We start from the raw sequence: 21,415 nt of genomic DNA on the forward strand, positions 1-21,415 counted from the left end.
TCTCCCCCCAATCCAACACTAGGTACTAAGGGTCTAGGTTCCCCCTCCTGACATCTCTGGACTAAGGTTTCCCAGGGATCTCTTTCGTGAATATTCGAGCTCCCATTAGATGGAGGCTGATAGAGGCGAGCACCTAGATTTGGTGAGACTTACAGGGTTGTCACTACACAAGAGAAAGAGAATGGGGTTGGATAATAGGTTTGATTTACCATTTTCTGTCCTTAACATCCTTGAAGAATTTTTCCCCAGAAGATTAAACTTTCACTTATATTTTCTTGATCGCCTGAACTTGACTACATAAAGGAAAAACCCAGTTTAAGTGGGTAGGAGACCAGGGCCCAGGTATAAGGTAGTCCTGTTTTTTGTTTGTTTTGTTTTGTTTTGTTTTTGGTACTATTTGGTGTAGCTGTATGTTTTTGTGTTGTAAGGGGCAGGGGCTAGCCGTGCAAAGCTCAAAATGAAACTCACACATTGTGTCTACACTGGTGGCTGTTTAGAGATAAATAACCCCCCCCCTTCAGTAGGAAAAACAGGTTTGAGGGGACAGGAATTGTCTGGATTAGCTGTTGACAGTCATCAAACCATTTAGGCTGAGTCACTTTGTTTTCATAGACAGTTTAAAGGGGGAGAAGGAAAAAGGAGTCAGTTATGGGTGGAAAGAGCAAGTGTCGATTTCAGCTTAAAGTGAATTGGAAAATTGAGCCTAATTATTCTAGGTAATTGCTCCAATTCTCCACTTGACTGTGTTAATGCAAATCTCTCCTGCATGCCCCCCAAAATGATTCCTGAACATCTTCCTGCCGCTTTTGAAAGTTGCTAATGTAAAACTGCCAACAAACTGGAAAGCAATTGTATTTGTGAAGAGAAAGAATGAAGAGTAAAACACTTAACTAAATCCGCAGACATCATATCTTGTAGCTTAAAATTAATTTATTTAACAAATATAGCTATAATATAAATGATAATAAAATTTCAAATATACAGTATATTACATAGTACACACGATCCCTTCAAAAGGGATGTTTGAGAGCCACGAAAATGTACTGTTAAATAGAAACAGATTGGTTTTTTACTTTTTTTTTCCTGGTCCTGGGAAATTCTCTTCTACCTACCTTGGTAAAGCACCAGCATGCGCCCTGCCCCCTCAGAGCAATGCTTTGTTGCTAAAGCTCTTGGAGTCTGACAGTTGAAGGAGCTGGGCTCCTTGCTTTCTAGATAGGACTGTGTTCATTTCCCGAAGCACCAAACAGCAATTTCTCCGCCCAAGCCCTGCCTGGTTCCAGAACCGGAAGCAGCTGATACAGTCATGGCCTCTAGTCGTTTTGGCCTCTAGTCTCCTTCAACCTCTAATTCTGCTGGGGACCACGGATAAATCTCTTGGCCTCGGTGCCCTTAATTTCCACATCTATAACTCGCGGGTGTAAATCTAGATTCTCTCAAAGAATCCAGACCCTTCCAGCCACTTTTCCCCCCAAATGGAATCAGACTTGGAGGAACTGGAGGAAGGAACTGGAGGAACTGTAGTAAGGGGGCTTAAGAGAAGGGACCAGGCGGTGTGGGGCTTCCTACGAAGGATTCCAGCTGCTAGAAGAGGTGGCTGGGGGTGTGGGGTAGTGGCACCACAGGGAGGCGACTCTGAACCCACCTATGTCAGGTGGTACATGCTGTAGCCTACATGGGCCGTGTAGAGTCCCACAGGCGCTACAGGCAGCGCCGCGCGCTGGAAAGGGCCAGAGGCACTGTAGAGCGAGGCACCCGCGGCCGCCGCCACTGCAGCAGGGCTGCCAAGAGGGAAGGAGAGGCCGAAGGCGGCAGGCGGCAGCATGGGCTTCGCGGCCATCTTCAGCTTCTCTAGCTCGGCCTCCTGAAGTCTTTTGGCCTTGGCGCGGCGGTTCTGGAACCAGATCTTCACCTGCGTCTCGGTGAGGCTGAGCGAGCTGGAGAACTCGGCACGCTCAGCGATGGACAGATACTGCTTCTGGCGGAACTTGCGCTCCAAAGCCAGCAGTTGCGCGGTGGTGAAGGGCGTTCTCGGCTTGCGGTTGGTCTTGTGCTTGCGTAGGGTGCAGGCTGGGGGACTCAGTCTCCCTAGGGGACCGGGAGAAGAAAAAGGCAAGGAGTTAAGAGTGTATTACTAAAGAACAGAAACCACTCTAGGCACTGATTTCGCCCAAGCACATCTATGCTAGGCACTAAGGAGCACTTGCAAAAGTGCCAACCTACCTTAAAGTCAGGACTTCCCCTCCCTGGGCCTCTTCTGGGCCACTGTACAGAGGAAGATGAATGCTAAGGGGGCCATAAAACATTCAGAGGCCCTTAGGCCAACCTAAGGCCATACTGGGTTTTATACCTTAGTTATACATTTGTATTTGTGTCCACCAAATGTACTGCATTGGAGGTAGGCCACTGCATAGAACTACTTTTTTTAAAAAATACTTATTTTTATTTTATATGAATTGATGTTTTGCTATGGGTGTTTGGTCCCCTAGAACTGGAATTACAGACAGTTGTGAACAGCCATGTGGGTGCCTGGGGTTTGAACCCAGGTTCTCTGAAAGAGCAGTCAGTGCTCATAACTGCTGAGCCATCTCTCCAACCCTAGAATGGATCTTGAAATTCCACACTTTCTATCAAACAGCATGCTTCTACTGGGCTCTAGGGACAATCGAAAGAAAAGAGCCATCCAAGAGGTCATACTGTGACAATTCTTATATGAGGACATATCATGTAGATGTGCTGCTCTCAGTTTTCCCTAACAGTCTCCTAAACTCAGCGCCAGGATTCTTGGACCACAGCAAGCCTAGTGTGGGGGATGTGATAGCTTCTCCAACATAGCTCAGTTTCCAGTGACTGGTGATGCCCACTAATCTTTTCTTTCAGTTTTCCCAGTAAAGGTTAAATCTCAGCTGAGTGCTGCCACTGTTTGGAGGGCAGGCCCAGTTAGGGGACTGGGTTTCAATCCTCCATCACCTCTGCTATGCCTGACAACACTGTTGCAGGATAAAACAAACCTGCACACATATACACACACACATCACCACCACCACCACAACAACACACACAACATACACACACTTAGGGATTGCCTTGACTTGGGGTCCTAGAGGCTGAAGTTCTAAACCAAATTCCTAAGTCTCCAGGAGGATGCATTGCCTCTGCAGCAGTTTTTCCTTTAAGAAAGCGAATTGAAATTGAGGATGTCTCACCATGCGGGTTTTGCCTAACTATGCATTTCTTGGCACTTAAAAAAAAAATAACCCTTTGGGTCTTCAGACCACTAGGATGTGAGTCAAACGAAATTTCCAGTTAACATCTCCCCTTCTTCCCCAGCTCGGGCTAAGGCAAGTCCGGAAAGAAGTTGGCCCCAGACTCGTTTTCTGCCAGGCCGCCAAGAGAAGGGAGGGTTCATAGGGAAATGTCACTTTGGTCAGCATCAATAGCCCAGCTCTGGGCCACCTTCACCAACTGTTAGGCCCAGGGAGGGGCTGTCTTTTCAAAGACGTTTAATCCCCAGATAAAAATCGTTCCTCAGCATCACGCCATTGAATTTGCAATGCTATTATGTGGTACGAAATAATCGGAGGAAACGAGGAAAACTTGGGAATTTCCCGTGCTCCTGAAATATCTTCAAGCGGGTTCGCTGGGTAAAGACGCCTGAGGGCCACGAGGATTTAGGACTATCCTGTAACACGTCGCTGGCTGCTGGGTCGGCTTTGAAAGCCAGGTCCAACACGTTCCGAAGCTAGCAAAGCGATAAATGGGGCGCTCCTTTGGCTGTCGTGTTGCTCCCCCCCACACACACACACACTTGTTCACGATTGTCCCTCTTGCTACATCATCCACTGGCCCAGCACACCAAGTAACTGTTCATAACTTGATGGGTAGGGGAGGAGTTTTGCAGAGCTCCGGAATCCCTGGAGAGGTGCTACTACCAGAAAGTGAAACTCCGCAGAGAGAAGATGTACTGGCCGCTGGGCCCATCTAAGTAGGGTGCAAAATAACTGTGTTTAGGGTCAGGTGGAGGAGCAGGAAACCCTCCGTGTCCTAAGTACAGGAAGGATAAGAGGGTGTACAAACACCCGCGCGCTACAAATGAACTGACACACTCAGGGGCACTGTGCCAAGGCAAGGAGCCCACGAAAACGGACTGAGGGGTTTGCCAGCTCGAAGCCTCTAACTCTCTTCCTGGGTGGGAGTGAGAAGAGGCTCAAAAGGCCTCCTCCCCGCCAACGCAACCTCTTCATGGCCTCCAGGTACCCAGATGCAGGTACGCCGACGCCCGAGACAAGCCGGCGCCGGCGCGCGGCCTGGCGCCCTCGGGCCCCACACCCCCTTCTGGCCCCTTCGCTCTCTGTTCTAGGCTGGCTACTTACTGGTTGGGGGCGGGGAGAAGCGGGGACTCTGCATCCATGGGGTCCGGTCTGACTTCTCGGGGCTCTCGGCCTTCACCAGAGCATCTTCTGGTAGCTTGAGGAGTCCCCCGACTGAGAAATGGCCGAGAGGCCGGGGCGAGGAGGGCGGGTCCGGGGCGCCCAGCGACCCGGGCCTAGTGCCCAAGTGCTGCAACGAGCCACCCGCTGCCTGAGCCCCCTCGGAGGCCACCAAGACGCTCTCCTTAGCCCCGGGCTTCCTGTGATCAGCCATGAGGGCCTCCACGCTGAAGGGCAGTAGCGAAGCCGGCACTTTGGGCTTGGCCCCCTCCTCATCTGTGCCCATGGCGGTCGCCGTGGCCACAGCAGCGCTGGGGGCCTGGACAGCGCCTCCCCCTGCAGGCTTGCCAAAGGCGGAGTCCTCCACTTTGACACCGAGTGGCAAAGAAGTCATAGCTGCAGCCGGGGCCATGCAGAGCCGGACCCCCACTCCAGCCGCAGCTCGGGCCAGCCCTGGAGCATTGGTTTCGGGCGGGCTGGGAGCGCGGCCGGCTTCTGCGAGTTCCCGGGACCCTGGCCCGGTCGGCCCTCCCTCGAGAGCCTCCCGCGGCTCTCCCAAAGGCCGGCTGGGGCGAGCTAGGCCTGGATCACTGCGCCGCGCAGGCCGAGTTCCCGGGCGCACTCGCCGGCTCCGGGTCCGCCGCCGCTCCCCTGAGAACTTGTTAATAAGGCAAGGCCAGCGCGGCAGCGACCAATCAGCGCGCGAGGGGGCGGGCCCGGAGAGAACCATTGGGCCGCGCTCCTGTCCCGAGGCGCGCCCGGCCTGGGGGCGCTCTGGGCTGAAGAGAGCTGAAGGTACCTGGGGAGCCTTTCCGCCCGATTTAGCCTGGTGGGCATCTGCCTGGCTGAGTCCCCCTAGACTTGGATACTACCGAGTTCCAGAGGGACTTTCCTTCATTAGCTCTTCTCTTCTTCCCTAGTCGTCCTTCACTGCCCCTTACCCACTTCTTCCTTTCCCCTTCATAGCCTACTTTCTTTCGCTGTCGCTATTTCTTTCTGGCCCCCTTCCCTCTTCGGCCCCCTTTTTCTACCACGAAGGTTTTTACTTCAGTTCACTTACAAATTCTTCTCATATTTGTTTTGAATGATCATACTTATTTGTCAGAGTAGAAAAGGAATAATAATAATTTCTTTCTTAAAAAAAAAAACCCTAAATGTCTTGTGTATTTCAATCTTAAAAAGTTTACCTCGGGGTAAAAGTGGACCTTTGTTTCTAGAGGCTGAACAAGTTTTTCAAAGGAAGCCTGGGCCCTATTGGTTCTGTGGGTGCAAGAACATGTAACATAATCTGGGAAATGCGCTTGGTTTTCATACAAACATGTACCCCCTTCCCTTACTTTTCTCCAGAAAGTTACACCTCTACTAGAGAACTGCTGGCCAAAGGAGCCCTTGGAACCCTTGGGTGGAGAATTGGAAACAACAACAAAACACCGATCTGGCCTCAGCGTGACCTCAGACAATGAGTCCTCAAAAACCTAATACTTTTCTAACGCTGGGTCTACGTTGTTGAAGAGAGCAGAGGCCATGTGAAGAAGGGGCTGGAGGAAGGAAGCAGTTCCTGGCATCGTAACTTTGGTGCGAGGCTTAAAAACTTTTGTTTGCCTAATTTCGAAGGTTTATTTTTGCTGATATAAGAAGGAGGAAAGTTGTTGAGGGGCACAGAAGAGCTATGTAAACTGGGTTCGGACGGGGGCGGGAGGGGATTGCTTTCTTTTATGGCCTGTCTTATCCCAGGGCCCAGGCCCGCGGCTCCGGGGGAGTTGGAGGAGGTGATTGGCGGCTCACTGGGACTGGGCATTGATGACTGCGGGGCTCTAATCTCCAGGAAACACAAGGGGCTGCCGTGGCCATTTAGGGGTAATTATCCGAGCACGGAGGGATAGCGAATTCCCTGGCCTTTTAACTGGGCGCAATAAAAAGCTGTAGATTAGGGGCGACCAGATTAAGGAAAATGAATTACTTTATTACCCAGACGGCGTCCGGGGTCTGGAGGGAGGGGTCGGGCTGCGGACGCCTGAGAGAGCAGAGCCTTACGTCTGCCCACAGGGCCTGTAGAAATAGTAAGGCCTCGCGGCGGGTTCGGGAATACTCGCTTCTGTGAAATGTAGGGATTTCTTAGGCATTTGAGAGTGCGGAGTAGGCACTGCACAGGGCTTGAGACTCAAAACTCATTTAGGCCCAGCTGGACGCCTGCTATACTGGGTCCACTTAGGAGTGTTTTGTGTGTATGAAAAGTAGAAGCCTGGCAAATGAAAGCTTAGCAAGAGTGTGGGTCGAACATCTAGCTCGAAGGCTAGAGGGAAGGAGAACTTCTATAGCTGAAGAACTAATTAAGCTGTTGCTAGATCAACTCGTTCATCAACATTAGCCGATTTTCACTCTGCGCTCTTGTTAAAACAGAAGCGGAAATAAGTCCCCTAAATGTCCCCCCTTTTAGACCAACGTTTTTAATATGAGAAATATTTGTCAAAAGGTAGGGGTTTTCCGTTGTTCCACCGCGGTCCCCAACTCAAAATGATTCTCTCCCAGGGAGAGATCGGAGAATCAATTCAATGTAGCTAAGACAGTTAGTTACCCTGGAAAAAAATGCACATTGACCCAAACACCTTACTCGCAATTGTATAGACAACATCAGGAACTCGTGGACCAGCCCTGAGTCTTAATTCCTGCTTTAGGGTCAAGGGGGTCTTGAACCCCAAGAGTGGGGCCCCGGGGCATTGCGGGGCTCGGACAGAACTCTTGGCGTGAGCCGCAGTCTGAGTAAAGAGGCCTAGCCTCAGGCCAGGGAGGGGGGCGGCCTGAGAAGGGCTGCATCGCTAATTGCGGGGATAAACAATCTGTCACGATCCCTCAGCGCGCCTAATAGGCAGACGAGGATGTTGTTTTTAGGCGCCAGCGGCGGCCGGATCAAAGGCTGCAGCCGGCGCAGGGGCCCTTGAAGTCGCGCCCCTGCCTCCAGGGAGCAAACTGCTTGCGCCCGCAGCCCTGAGCCCTGCATTCGGCCCCTGGGCTTTTAAAGTGTCTCTCAAGCCCTACAGTCTCTTCATTTTGGGTTTCGTGTACGTTCAGTTCTTCAGTGGTCCGGCGTGCAAGGGCTGGCCAGGGTTGCAAACATTTACAAGACTAGAAGAGCGCTTCTGCAGAGCGCAGGGGACTGGACTCAAAGGCTAGTTGAACTAGCTCAGGACCCCTGCTGGGCTGTGCCCGTGGGCTGCGAAGGAAAAATGTCCCCCGAATCTGAGAAGGAAGTAGGAGAAACAAAATGAAATGCCTGTTCCCGGGCGTGTGGCTTAGTACCGAAGACGAAAGGCATGTGTTTGGGGTCTCTGAGAGCCGGCAACCTCCGAGTTCATTTTTGTCAGGCCTTTGCGGATTTCCCGGCCTGTGGGTTGGGCGAGCAAACAGTCCGGGCTGTGCCTGTTATCTCCCTGTAGCGCAAACCCGAGGCGCTGCTGCCCAGGCGCGACAGTTGTAGGCAGCGGAGAAAACCGACCGTAATTCATGCCTGGCAAGGGCAGAGCTGGCTCGCGGCAGATAAAACTCTGAGACCCGCACTCTGCTAGCAGCCTTGCCGACTCTCAACTCTCCTCCTCTCCCCCTAGCTCGGCATCCCCTCGACTCCTGAACCCTAATGTACTGGTGCTTCAGGGGGGAAAATGTCTTTGCCTAAAGACTAATTGTTCTGCATTCAGTGTCTGAGCAGCTACACTGGTTGGTGGCGTTTACCCCGCAGCCCCAAAACGCATGTTTTACTGGAGTATAGGTCGGCTGAGGTATGGCTGTGATATGGTTCCTAGATAGCTTCTTCCCGATGGACAGAAAAATCAATTTATAGAGGGATTAAAATTTAAAGGCAGCAGTTACAACCCGAGTCTCTTCGTCCAGTTGGAGGAACCTGGGGGCTAAGCCCTTCAGTACTGCGTTCATTGTAGCCCCCATTTCACCCGCTTTTCCACTGCATTTTGTGGCCTCTGCCCAGGAACCCCGCATGCATTTTTTTTTTTTTTAATGTGAGCCTCAGTGGGATCCGCCAGCAATTAGGTAGCTCCAAACAGTCTTCTTTAACAGAATGGATGCGCTATGAAAACCGATTACCCGGAACGCTTTATTTTTGTGGGAATTCACCAATCGCCAGGAGGGCAGCTAAAGGAGAGAGAAGAGGTATTTTTGTCCCTAGGTGGGGCTGGGGACTGATGGATGGACAGAAAGCCTCGTTCTGGGATCTGCTAACCTCCGGAGAGGCCCTTCCTTCCTTGCCATCACAGAACCTTCGTCGTCTTCGAGTGAGGGGCTAGGAGTCATGTTTGAGAAATTGCTTGGGAATCACTCGTTCAGGGAAGATTTCAAAGCTTTCCAAGGACAACCCCCAGAGTTGAGAACTAGGAAAATCTTAAGCCCCAGAAGGTGCAGAGGTGATAGTTAAAAAAATAAAAATGCTTCGACTTTGGAAGGACCTTGGTCAAACTGATGCAGTCCTTAGCTCTGGAACTGGTGCGGCTGAAGGAGCCCGTCCTGGAAGGTGTTTGTTGTTGTTGTTGTTGTTGTTGCTTTTGTTTTTGATTTTGATTTTTTTTCCCTTTCTCGCGAACTCCTCAACTTCGGAAGAAGGGCGCCAGTTATGCAGATTCACCCGAGAAGCTGGCAGCTAAAGCCTGTGACTTCTTGCCCCTTCCCGCCCATCCCCCACTTGCTCTGGATCCCTCTTTCTCGACCCTGCTTTCTTGTGTCTTTAAATTCGGGAGGGGTGAGGGGCCAGGATCCGCGGAAGAGGGAGCTCCCTCTTCAAATGGCGCAAATTAATGCGATCGGGACTTGAGGGCGCACTTGGGGAAGATGAAAGCGGAGGCCTGCCGGCTCCTACCAGGACTCTATAATTATAGATAATATATCTCATTTCAAAGCAATTAGACCAATCAGGCGTAACGAACCACTTTGCTGCCTACGAATAACAAAGGCGCACGGTTATTTAAGCCTGGAGATGTCAGGCAGACCCTGAGGCTCCAGGGGCCCGGACCAAGGTCCTCCACCCCAGCTCGGCCCACCGCGGTACGGGAAGGATTCCCCCGAATTCCTCTAGCTCTGTCCGCCGACTAAGCACCTCTCCCGGCTCTAGCCCCTGGCCTCGGGGATATGGGCTGGGGGGGAAGGGGAACGGGAAAAACTTTTGACCTTTGATCAGAAGATTCAAAAAATTTAGCTAACTTAATCCTTTCTGCTCTGGGACTTCGAAAATATACCTCCCTAGTCAGGCTGAAAAGGGAGAGTTAGAGAGAAAAGCGCTTGCTAAGGGTTACACAGCTAGCTAGCAGTGCGGTTGTTGCTAGTAGCTCTGAAGCACTCAAACCCCCGCCTTGCCTTTTTCATTACGAGGAATAGCCTCACTAGGGCCTCTCCAAAACTGCATCGATATTCGGGGGTGGTGGGGGTGAGGGGGCGCTGAGGAACTGGATGGATCCGCCCCAAGTCCGGCCCAGACAGGGAGGGAAGATCTTTCATCCTGCAGTTACTAACCTCTCTGCGGATTGCCTTGTCTTTGCCCTCCCTCTTAAGAAGTCCAGGACACTGTCGAGGTTCCTGAATTATGTCTTAAATGCCCAGGCTCTTGGGTCTTTTTGAGAAGAAAACAGGCCTGGGTACAGGTTTGTTTGTTTGTTTGTTTGTTTGTTTATTTTTCTGAGGTTTGGTCCTCCAGCTTGAAGGTGGAGACAGGGCAGAAGCACAGCAGGGAGCAATTCTTGTTCTTAGGAATCCTGACAAAAGACATCAATGAGGGGCTGGAGAGATTGCTTAGCACTTAAGAAACCTGGTTGACCTTGCAGAGGACCCAGGGTTAGTTCCCAGCACCCACATGGCAGCTCACAACCCTCAGTAACTCCAGTTCCAGGGAAATCCATTGAATTTATCTGCCCTACTCAGGCACCAGACACATACACAGGGCAGTTACACACATGCATGCAGACATTAAACATATCTAAGGTTAACACATTAAAAATAATGTCTGTTTTAACAAAATGCAGAGAGCACCTGGAGGTGCTCAAGGCCAGACTGCGGATGGCATCCAGAGCTTGAGACAATCTAGTTGAGTGAATTGGAAGGCAATTGGGGATGCTGAGGGGCTTAGAACTAGGATAGAAGAGCCCAGGAGGCTATGCCACCCAGGCGTGGACCACCACAGCAGGTGGGATACAAGGGACCAACATCAGCCTATATGACTGGTCAGAGAGTGGGAGCCAGCCATTTGAAACTTCAGCACTCACTGTAGTGAGCAGGGGCAGGTTAACCCATTTTCTTCCCACTCTCTCTGCCTGGTGAGCCCCAGAGTTTGATACCCTTCCAGTCTTGGCCCAACTCTGAGAATCTGTCTCTGAGTCTCTGAGCTGGTAGCATGACCCCCTGTGGAGACACAGGCTCCAAGTCTGGCTTCCTTTCTTATTTTCCCTGGCTGTTGGTTTACTTTTCCTGCAGCTTCTCTATTGCTTTCCCCAGCCTCTTACACTCTGTCCTCACCCAGTGATTCAGTCTGAATCACACCCTTCAAGTCCCCAAGAAGCTAATTTGATTCCAGCTAGTTCTTTCTGGAGGAAGCTGGTGACTTCTGAAAGACCAGCAGTCAGCCTCCTGGATCGGCTAATCCTTCTGCTCCCCCCACCACCACCACCACTGGCTTCCAGTCTCTGAACCTCCATTTCCACTATGAAATCATGGACCACATATGTGCTTTCCTGTAGGGTCCTCCCAGAGACCCAAAAAGGTGACAAAGACCATGATAGGTGGGAAATTCCTTCTAGCAGGTGAGTTCATGACCCTACTGTCTCAGAAGCCCTGGCTAAAAAATAGCTGGAGATTGTAGAACATTTGGAAAGGTGGCAAGGGTGACAGGAATTGACAAGACAGCAGGTAGTGTCTTTCAGGAGAGGCTGATGTGCATGCCCAGGACAGGCACTAGGGCTAGATTCTAGCTGTCCCCTCTGGGCCAGTCCCTCCTGCTGACAGTTTCTATCCTCATGCCTCTAGCCCTTCAGACTTCTGGGTCCAGGAAAGAAAGCCACCTCATGGGCACTGTGCATGGCTCTCCTGGGGCCTTTGCCATCCTTGGACCAAATGAAGGGTTTTTCATGCCTCCTCAAGAGCCTTCCTGGGTCAACCACAGGAGCCTGTGGCTGGAAGCCTCCCTATGCAGTAGGCATTTCATGAACAGTCAGAAAATGAATAGCAAATGAATAGAATTTGGAGAAGCAGCAGACAACTGAGCCTAGTGGTCTGCAAGATGTAGTGGGTGAGTCCCTTGTCCCATCCCTGGAAGGTCTTGTCCACAGGTTTTCCAGAATAGCACCAGTCTGCCCCTCAACTTGAGGTGGTTCTGAGCAAAGGGTCCTGTCATCTCAGGAAGATGGGAGTGCTTTGTGACTTTTGCTTTTCCCAGGTGAGCCCATCAGCCACAAAAGTGGTCTAGGTGAAGAGATTGCTGGGAGAAATGGGAATGCTCACTGGCTATCCTGCCCAGGCTTCTCTTTAGGTTGTGGGTGGGATGGGCAGGGAGGGCTCAGTAGAAATTTAGTTCCACTCCCATTTTCCGTGAACATTGAAATCCAGTCTCAAGCAACACTCATTTTCCCAGGTCTCTGAGCCATAAAGTGGCAGAAGCTGTTAAAATGCGGGTATCTGGCCCGACACCCCCCCCCCGCCCCGCAAATCTGTGTTCTCCTCAACTCAGGAAAGTTCAAGAAACCTGGGCCGTCTTATGTTTCTCTAAGCCAGGCGGTTCTGGGGCAGCTAAGAAGCAAGGAGGATCTCAGCGCGGTACCCTGAAGCACTGACTGGCAGGTTCAGAGCGCCTGGGAGGCTGAGCAGCCAACAGAACTGGAGTCTTTGAACTAAGGGTGGCAGGGATCTGCTTCCACCTAGCACCCACTACCAGCTGGGTGATTTCTTATGTATTTCCACAGATGACTTCTTCAGAGGACCTGACCTTCAGATGGGAGCCGGGTGATCTTGGAGTTGAAGCGGGATTACAGCCTTCCACCCTTCCACCCTTGTAGCGGGAACCAGCAACCAGAGTTCCTGGCAGCTGCTCTCCACAGGCAGCGACTCAGCTGTTCTCTTCCCAGCTCTGCCTAGGCACATAGGTGGGGAAGGGGGCCCTGGGGAGTTGCAACAGCCGGCAGCCATGGTTAAGTTGGTCTCCCCCAGCCCAAAGCGTGTTTGGGAAAAAAGAGAGGCAGGTAGGGCTTCTCTAGTCTGGCTGATCCTAGTGCACAGACAAGGAGGGACCCTAGTTCTCAGATACTGCCCCAAGGCCAGCTTCAGAGTCGTGAGCTTTGGATAAATGGTCAGATCTCAGTAGCCCAGTTGCATTGGCCTAATAGGTCTTTTTCTGGGTGGCTGTATGAAGCCCACTTGGAGAGTTAGGCAGGAGGACCAGGAGCTCAAGGCTAGCTTGGGATCCTGTTTCAAAAACCACAAAACAAACAAAAAACCAAGCAAAGAATAGCTACCACCATTGCCAATACTATTAACATGTTTTAACTAGTTCATCTTCAATAGTGACTATTTTTGTCCCTACTTCACACACAGAGGGGAAAAATTAAATAGTTCATGGTATCAATAGAACTTCAAAACAAAACACTCTAAGAAGTCTCCCAGAACCCCAGGGGGTCTGAGTTCATCACTGCAGGGGTGCACTCCGCTTTGGAGTGCACACTGGCCAAGAAGTCTGGGAGTCTGGTTTTGTGATGAAGGTGTTCTAGACTGTGTCAGGTGGCCAGCAATAGAACCCCCACCCCCACCCCACCCCACCCCACCCCCAGTGTGCCTGAACAGATCCTGAGACCAGTACAGACCTTGGTACCAGAGAGACATGAGTGGATGACTACCAAGAAATTACAACCTTCATGCTACCTGGACCTCTGAGCAATCCCCTGGCCTGAAACACTTAGCATAAGCCAACGACGGCATTTGGGTGGGAACCAGCAAATCTAAATGTGAATCAAATATTTTTATTTTGTATGCCCAGGCTGGCCTCAAATCCTAAATGTCCCTGCCTTATTCACTTCAGTGAGTGAATATGTGTGCAGGATCATGTCAAGCCAAATTTCTGATTCTCCGTGTGTGAACACACACACACACACACACACACACACACACACACACACACACACACACACACGTATTCCAGGCTGGCCTTTATCTTTCCATGTAGCTGAGGTGGTGAATCCTTGAAATCCTGGTCCTCCTGTTTCCACATCCCAAGTGCTGGGATTACAGATGTGTGGGTACCACAGTTCACGGTTTATGCATTGCTGGCAATGGAACCTGGACCTTCCTGCGTCCTAGGCAAGCACTCTACCCCCTGAGCTACAGCCCCAGGGCCCATTTTTTTTTAATTTTTAGATTAAAAAATGTATTTGTGTGAGTGTTCTGCCTGCATGTATATCTGTGCACCATTTGTGTGCCTTGTGCCTTGTGCCTGTGGAGGTCAGACGAAAACATCCATACCCTGGAGCTGGAGTTATGGATGGTTGTAAATAGCTGGGTGCTGGGAATTAAACTTGGGTCTTCTGCAAGAACAAGAAGTGCTCTTAACCAGTGATCCATCTCTCCAGCCCCCACAAATATTTTTTCTTTTTCTCTTTTTGGCTTTCATTTTCTTTTTGGAGACAAAGTCTCACTACATAGCTCTGGCTGCCCTGGCACACACTCTGTAGACCAGGCTGGTCTTGAACTCACAGAGATCTGCCTGCTTTCTGCCTCCTGAGTGCTGGGATTAAAGGCATGGGCCACAACAAAGGGTCACAAATGTTTCTTGAATGGTTTTTTGAAGAGAAAGCTGAAGCTGTCCCTCCTAGGATGCTTGCTCCTGTCTGTGAACTTGAATCTGAGTTCTTACCCAGCAAGAGAGGAGGAAGCCCTGGTGGTTAGACTGTGCCTTTCATACAGGCCCAGTGGCTGTCCCTGCCATACTGGCCACTAACTCCTGAAGTGCCTACCAGGTCTTTCTTTGTGTATACCTAGAAACAGACAGTGGAGACTGGTGGGCAAGCCAGAGAAGTCAGGACCTAGTGGGACCTGGAGCATTTCTAGAAGGATTCAATCACAGCAGCTTCCTCTCCTGGTGTTCCCAATTCAGCAAGAAGCAGGATCCAGCAGGGCCCCTCCCTTCAGGGGTACCACAGCCCCTTTGTCTTCTCTGTCCTGCCAGGGCTACAGAATACCCACCTGATGGCCACACAGCCCATCCCTGCTGAGACTCCAATCTGATCAAATGGTGAGCCCCTGGCCACAGTCCAATTAAGTGAAAGTAAATCCAGCCTTATCGGGTTCAAGAGGTAGTCCCTGGGGTGGTCCTGAGGTGGCCCCGAAGGGTCCCTGTCTGTTTGATTTTCCTGCTCAGACACACTTATTTAAACAGACCCCCAGGGTTTTCAGTAACCAGAGCCAGGTCTGGAGTGTGATTGCCAGGTAAGGGAGGCCCTCAGAAAGATGCCGCCTGGGAGGGGGGCAGTGAAAGGAGAAAGGAGGGAAGGGGGTTAGAGGAAGAGGAGAGTGAAGAAGTCACCTTCAGAATGCAGAGGATTCCCTGGACTTTTCTCAGTGGGTTCAAATCTTGGCCTCAACCGTTTAGGTTTGTATCCTCTGAGAAAGTTGCTGAGCTTCTTAACTGTGACCAGGGTCAAGCCCAGGAGATGCACTGATGCTGGGGTTCAAGAAGGAGACCCACAGTGCTCTCCGAGAGGAGTCACATGGGGCTAGCCAGGGACCTTTGTATCAACTGAGCCTGGGGGCGGTTCCTGCCTCCTGGGAGGTAAACTGAGGTAAGATGGACATGCTCTCTCCCCACCTGCTACTCCAAACCAACCCACTTCTTACACAGCACCTCTCCAGTGTGGTCATGTGTGCATAAAACCCTCTAAAAATGTTTCCTCATTCCTAGTTCTAACCTGCGACCCACCCTCCCCTCCTCTCCCCCTCTTCCTTCAGTGCCACTGTCACATTTGATTCTTCCTTCCCACCCAATAGCTTGGGGGTTCCTTCCTGCTCTAAGATCACCCACGAGCTGTTCCTCAGAAACCCCACTGCCTCAGATAGCCTCCAGTTTCCTCACTTCCTTTGGGGCCTCTGCTCTTCAGGGTTGCTTCTCCAAGAAGGGTTCCCTTACCTTCTAGAACACAGATGTTGATCCTAGCAACCCCTCCTGTACCTGTTTTATTTTCATGGATGCCAGTGACATTGAATTGCTGTTATTTATCACTCTCTTTGGAGCTTCAGCCCCCTCAAGAGTTCCATTCAGCTGAGGCTGTCTCCCCACTTAGCACCAAGCTCTGCACTCAGTAGATGCTCAATAAAGAGCTTCAAATGCTTGAATTCATTCCCCACACACTGTGACTTTAGAAATGTTGCCAAACTCTTTATGTGTGTGCTTTGTCTTCTGACAAGGCAGGGCTATGCAGTCACTCCACATTCTACCACTGTGAGGTGTAAGCTAGAGCAGGCTTGGGAAGAGGCCTGTGTATGACCTGGCATTGAGGAAGCCTGTAGGCCATGGTTGTTTGTTCTAAGAGGACAGTGGACCTTTCAGGAAGCTGTTTTTAAGAAGAGTGAGGTAACCACAACAGCCTCATGTCTGAGTCTTTCTGGCATATCAAGGGATCCCACCCCAAATTCACCCTTGCCTCTCAATGACCCTCCACACTGATTAGCTGTCCTGGTCTTCTTAGGGGTAAAAGAACAAAGGTCAAGAGAGTCACAAGGTTAGGGAACCCCTTTACATTCCTGCTTGGTTTTTTGTTGTTTGTTTTTTCACCCTCTGAGACAGGTTTTCTCTGTGTAGCCCTGGCAGAACTGGAATTCACTCTGTAGACCTGGCTAGCCTTGAACTCACAGAGATCTGCCTACCTCTCTGCGCCTCTGCCTCTCTGCCTCTCTGCGCCTCTGCCTCTGCGTCTGCCTCTGCCTCTGCCTCTCAAGTGCTGGAATTGAAGGCATGTGCCACCACTGCCCAGCCACGTTCCTGTTCTAACTAGTCCAGTGGCTGCTTGGCTGTGGCTGATGCCACTCAACCTTACCCAGGTGCACTCTTTTGGGAGGATGGCTTTATGACAGAGGCCATGAAGATTCCCTCAGGAAGGATCACATGGGAGGAGTAAGCCTGAAGGAATGAGAGCTAGGCTAGGCTGAGTGAGGGGCAAGACAGAAGATGGGGGTAGGAGCAGAGGTGTAGAGGTTTGTGTGACAAGGGGCAGAGTGGGGGTTGTGTCATTTCATCACCACTTTAAAAGACAAATGTGGAAGGCGGCTTTGGCCTGACATTCAGACTTCATCCCAATACAAGGTCTGTAGTGATGATAGGAGACAGATGTGATGGTGGCTCTGAGTTTAGAAGCTCCTTATTTTCTGGACTATGTGGAGATCCCTCATTATCCCACCCAACTGAAGAGATAACAGACCCGGGAGGCCACAGTCCATGGAGAGGTGCAAAGGACAATGTTAGCTGCCGACAGGAGACATGGATCTGTACAGAAGCGCTCTGGAATCCCTAGCTGCTCTGTCTCAGGGAACAAATAAAGAGAGATTGAAAAAACACTGTAAAGGCTATCAGAGCACCCTGTGTGTCTCTGTCCTAGTGATGTCACGCACACACTAGGCGAGTTCTTCATGGAAACCTCCATTTTCTACTGGACACAGGCCTCGATGGTAGAATCAGGCCCCCCAGTGAGAACTGAAAGTCAGTGCTTGTAACTATGCCGTGGAATACATAATCCCATCAACCATGGTGTGTTTCCCTGCCAGGCTGCCGTTTTCCCTCCATCTCTAATTCACCTCTAACATTGGGGTGGCCCTCATGGTCCCCTATCCCTGGGAAAATGAACTGAGCTTATAGAAGGTGCAGAAGGTGGTTTCATTCAGGTAGCATCTCTGCTGAGTACCCCAGCCTTGCCATAAAGAACTCTGAGTTGAAGCTGTGCATGCGCAAACGCACGTGTGTGTGTGTGTGTGTGTGTGTGTGTGTGTGTGTGTGTGTGTGTGTGTGTGTTTGTGTGTGTACATGCACACAGGCACAGGTGCACCTGAATGACATTCATGCACATGCTCAGGGACAATCTTGGGTGTTGTTGCTATGGATCTATCTGCTTTTTTGAGATACATTCTATCCCTGGCCTGGAGCTCACCAAGTAGTCTAGGCTAGTGGTTGTCCCAATAACAAGTGTGTGCCACCACACTTGGCTTTCTCATATAGGCTCTGGGGATGGAACTCAGGTCCTTGTGCTTGTATGGTAAACAGTTTACCAGCTAAGCCATCTCTCCTGACCCAGGAGCTATACTGTTAAAGGCATCTTTGACTCCTAGGTCACCTGGGACAGGCTCCCCAAACTGGACAGTTTAAAGCAACAGAAATGGATCTTTTCATAGTCCGAGAGGCTGACAATCAGAACCAAGGCTTAAGCAGGCCTGCGCTCTCTCTGAGACCCTGTGTACAACCGTTCTTCTTTGCCTGACCTTAGGGGTAGCCCTGTCCTTGGAAACCTTTGGCTCTTAGCTGCACTACTCCAGCCTTTGCCTGTTTCCATGGTGTCCTCTGTGACTCTGTCCAAGTTTCTTCTTGGAAGGACACTGGTTGTCCTGGATTAAGCCCCTCTCTACTCCATGATCTCATATTAAATGGTTTACTTCGGCAGACCATATTTCTATAGAGGGGCACATCTTCCAGTAACAGGGTGTGGCATGCCTTACATGTCTTTTGGAGGGAACACAATTAGACCCACAACAGGCCATAGGTGTGTCCTCTTGGTCCTTGTAGGGGGTTCTGTGGTGTGGTTGGACACCCATGCTGCAGAGAGCAAAAGAGTAATGCTGCATGCCTGGAGATGACATGATATGCCCCCTTCCTTCCACCAGGACTTCATCCAGTAGAGCATGCTTGCTGGGCCATCATCACGGCTCTGTGTGTTACAGAGGAGGAAGCTGAAGTCGGTCAAGATTCTTCTGCAAAGCTTGCATCTGAAGCAGTAGTGACTGTTGGAATTCCAAACCGAGCCCCATTGGCCCTTCTCCTCCTCCCAGAGGTCAGGGTGGCAGGCAGGATAAGGAGAGGCGGGGCAGGTGGGCCTGTCCAAGGCCCTGCTGACTCATGGGAGTATTAATGCCGCTGCAGCCTGTTGTTGTCGTTGCCAGGGAGCTGATTAAGATGTCATGGAAGATTATGATGTCAGGTGCAGGAGTCAAGCTCCAGGGGGGGTGACTGCTAGGCTGGGAAGGTTACCCTGACAACAGAGACAGGACATCCATGCTGAGCAGGGACATAGACTAGTAGGAGGGGTAGGGGGTCCAGGGTGATTGTCCTGGGTACCAAGTCTGGCCTTTCTGCTCCACAGCTGGGTGGGTGAGCTTGAGGGAAAAGTCTTCCCTCTTTAAATATCTTCCCTTTCTCCCCAAATGGGAGAACAATCCCATCCCTGTGAGGATTGAATAGGATTGACAAAAAAGAACCCCAGCTTCACAAGTGTCTGCCAAGTCCCCAGGGATCCCTAGCCAGGCAGGAGCTCCCAAGCCGAAGTCAGGCATGGGCTTGCCCAGAGGTAGTAAAGAGGTGCCAACTCAGTCCTTGCCAGATGCTGAGGCTGTCCACAATGTGGGCTCACAGGGCCACACTGAGCCCTGCTGGACACCTTCTCTATGCTAAAATTAGGAGAGCGAGTGGCTCCCTCAGGCTTTCTATTCCAGCACTCACAGCAGTTCACACTCACTGCCCAGTCACCTGTCACTCAACCCTGAGCCTTCTTTCTCCAGGTCCCTAGAGCCCAGCACGCTGCCCAAGACAGTTTAATAAGGAAACAAATGATGTCTCAAATTTTCCTTAGTCGTCAGAACCAACTTCTGTCTCTGATAATGAAACATCCCCCCTCTACATGGAAATCCTTTCCCAGGCCTATTATGTTCCTATTTCCCCAGTTGCAACTTATATGCACCCACTAGCTCATCTGTATATCCACTAACCTACTCACCTACAATTCATCTGTTTGTACACCCACACTTCCACCATGTACCAACCTTTCTTACCATCCATTCACTCAACAGTATCCATTCACCCATTCATCCTTCTATCCATCCTAAAATCTACTTTTCACTTTGTCTAATCACTCTCTTCCTATCTAACTTTTCTATGTAACACCTACCGGCGGCTCACCCTCCCAACCTCCTACCTACCCATCTGCCTAGGCCTCCATTCACCCATCTATTTGCATACCCATCCATCTATCCCTCCTACCATTCATTCATTCATTCATTCATTCATCACTTTATCCACCTACCCACCATCTGCCCATCCATCATACAATTCACCCTTCACATTATCTAACTATCCTCTCTTATTATCTTCTCTATCCATCCATTCATCCATTAACCAGTTCACCCAACCAACCATCTACTCATGCTTGCATGCACTCATCCATCATTTTATCTACTCTCCAGTTCCTGAGTCTATGCATGCAACCATCCCTTCATCAGGTAACTCACCCATTCATGAATCCAGCTCTCTATCTACCCACCTGCCCTCTGACAACAAGGCAGGAGATACTAGCTGATAGTATGCCATCTAGGTGGCCCAAGGGGTCCACAAAGTCAAGTGAGAATAGAACTCTAGCTCTGAAAGGTCCTCAGTCAATCGTGTAAGGGTGAGGGGCCCATGCATATACAGACACCTCAGCAATGGAGACGAAGGGGGCCTGAAGAGGATGGAGAAAAGATACCATTCGGAATCACAGAGAGCTCTGGAGTACAGGTTATGAGGGAAGATGCTCCTGGGAAGCACCCCACTCTTCCACAGCCCCCAGTACACACTCAAGTCTCCATCCTTTTGTGCAGCCATTATCTAGGTTCAGAGAGGTTAAGCTATTGCCTATGTCACAAGCAGGTAAGCAACAGAGCTCCAATGCCAGGCACTCAGGAAAGTTTACCAGATCCTTTCTTTATTATCACCCATACTCTCTGCACCTGATGTCCATTCTTTGCTAGATTGGCCACTCCAGATAGCAGGGACATTTCATTTTGATCCTGCTTTTCCATGGTTCCAGGAACATGGTGGATTCTCAGAGCATCTTTCCTGGGATGCTGGAGATGCACAGAGCCCTGTGCTGGGCCAGTGGACTGTTGCATGGTTCCCAACCTCCTTGCAACCCTCCTCCAAGCTGGATGGTGGTTGTAGTCTCTGAGCATAATGGCCATTGGACCCACACTCTCCAACTACTGCTGGCAGGGCTGGCATGCCTGCAGCACCAGCTGATCCTCTGAGGGGACACACAGAGCACCAACAGATAATTGAACAGATTACGGGAGAGTGGAACTGCTGAAGGTTGATTTACTGTGCGTCATCCCTGCTTCAGGGATTTTATTAGAAATTGAAGAATGGCTTCCTGACTTGAGGCTGTGTGTCACCTCCAATAGTTGCCAAAGCAGTGCTGGCTCCCAAGGTGTATGCAGTTGCTGCAGTGTGATGGGGGCAGCAATAACTATGAGCCGAGGTCACTGCAGAGAACAAGCCCTTCATCTCCTCTCTTCCCCGCTCCATCCCTCTCTGTGGGGAACACAGTGGATGAGGGAGAGTCCTGCAGATGCTGACTCACCGCATTATTAGACCTAGCTCAGTCTTGCCTTTTATACCAGCCAGAGGTGGTACCAGGATCCTGAGATGGATGAAGGGCAAGAGCACCCCAGTGCCTAAAGTCTCTCATAGGGAGCCGTAGAGATGGCCCAGTGATTAAAAACCCTTGTTGCTCTTCCAGGAGACCCAAATTCAGTTCCCAGCACCCACATCTAACCATCTCTAACACCAATTCCAGAGGCCCCCTCTTCTGCCTCTGCAGACACCAAGCATACACACATGATGAATATATATGCACACAGGGAAAACATGTGTACCTATAAAATAAAGAGAAATAATTAAAATATGTCACAGTAACAGAAAAACTCCAGGGTCCCAGTTGAGGTCCACC

The 21,415-nt window shown here is 50.7% G+C and overlaps 1 protein-coding gene and 1 long non-coding RNA gene across 3 annotated transcripts; one reads left to right on the forward strand and one right to left on the reverse strand.

The window, feature by feature from the left end:
* Positions 1–910: 910 nt before the first annotated feature.
* Positions 911–5,083, reverse strand: Msx1 (msh homeobox 1). 2 transcript variants are annotated; one of them, XM_027387050.2, is made up of 2 exons: positions 4,374–5,083; positions 911–2,097 (listed from the first exon to the last, which is right to left on the reverse strand). In XM_027387050.2, exons 1-2 carry the CDS (start codon positions 4,840–4,842, stop codon positions 1,646–1,648), a joined length of 921 nt encoding a protein of 306 aa, XP_027242851.1. In that variant the 5' UTR covers positions 4,843–5,083; the 3' UTR covers positions 911–1,645. The 2 variants fall into 2 exon arrangements, with proteins under 2 accessions (XP_027242851.1, XP_027242852.1); XM_027387051.2 differs by having other exon boundaries at positions 911–2,088; positions 4,374–5,082.
* LOC107979001 lies at positions 3,944–6,362 on the forward strand. Its single transcript, XR_004772443.1, has 2 exons — positions 3,944–4,267; positions 5,778–6,362. It is a non-coding gene; the product is annotated as an uncharacterized LOC107979001 (long non-coding RNA).
* Positions 6,363–21,415: the final 15,053 nt, after the last annotated feature.

This window comes from Cricetulus griseus (assembly GCF_003668045.3).
Source record: "Cricetulus griseus strain 17A/GY chromosome 1 unlocalized genomic scaffold, alternate assembly CriGri-PICRH-1.0 chr1_1, whole genome shotgun sequence".
In the NCBI taxonomy this organism is placed as follows: domain Eukaryota; kingdom Metazoa; phylum Chordata; class Mammalia; order Rodentia; family Cricetidae; genus Cricetulus; species Cricetulus griseus.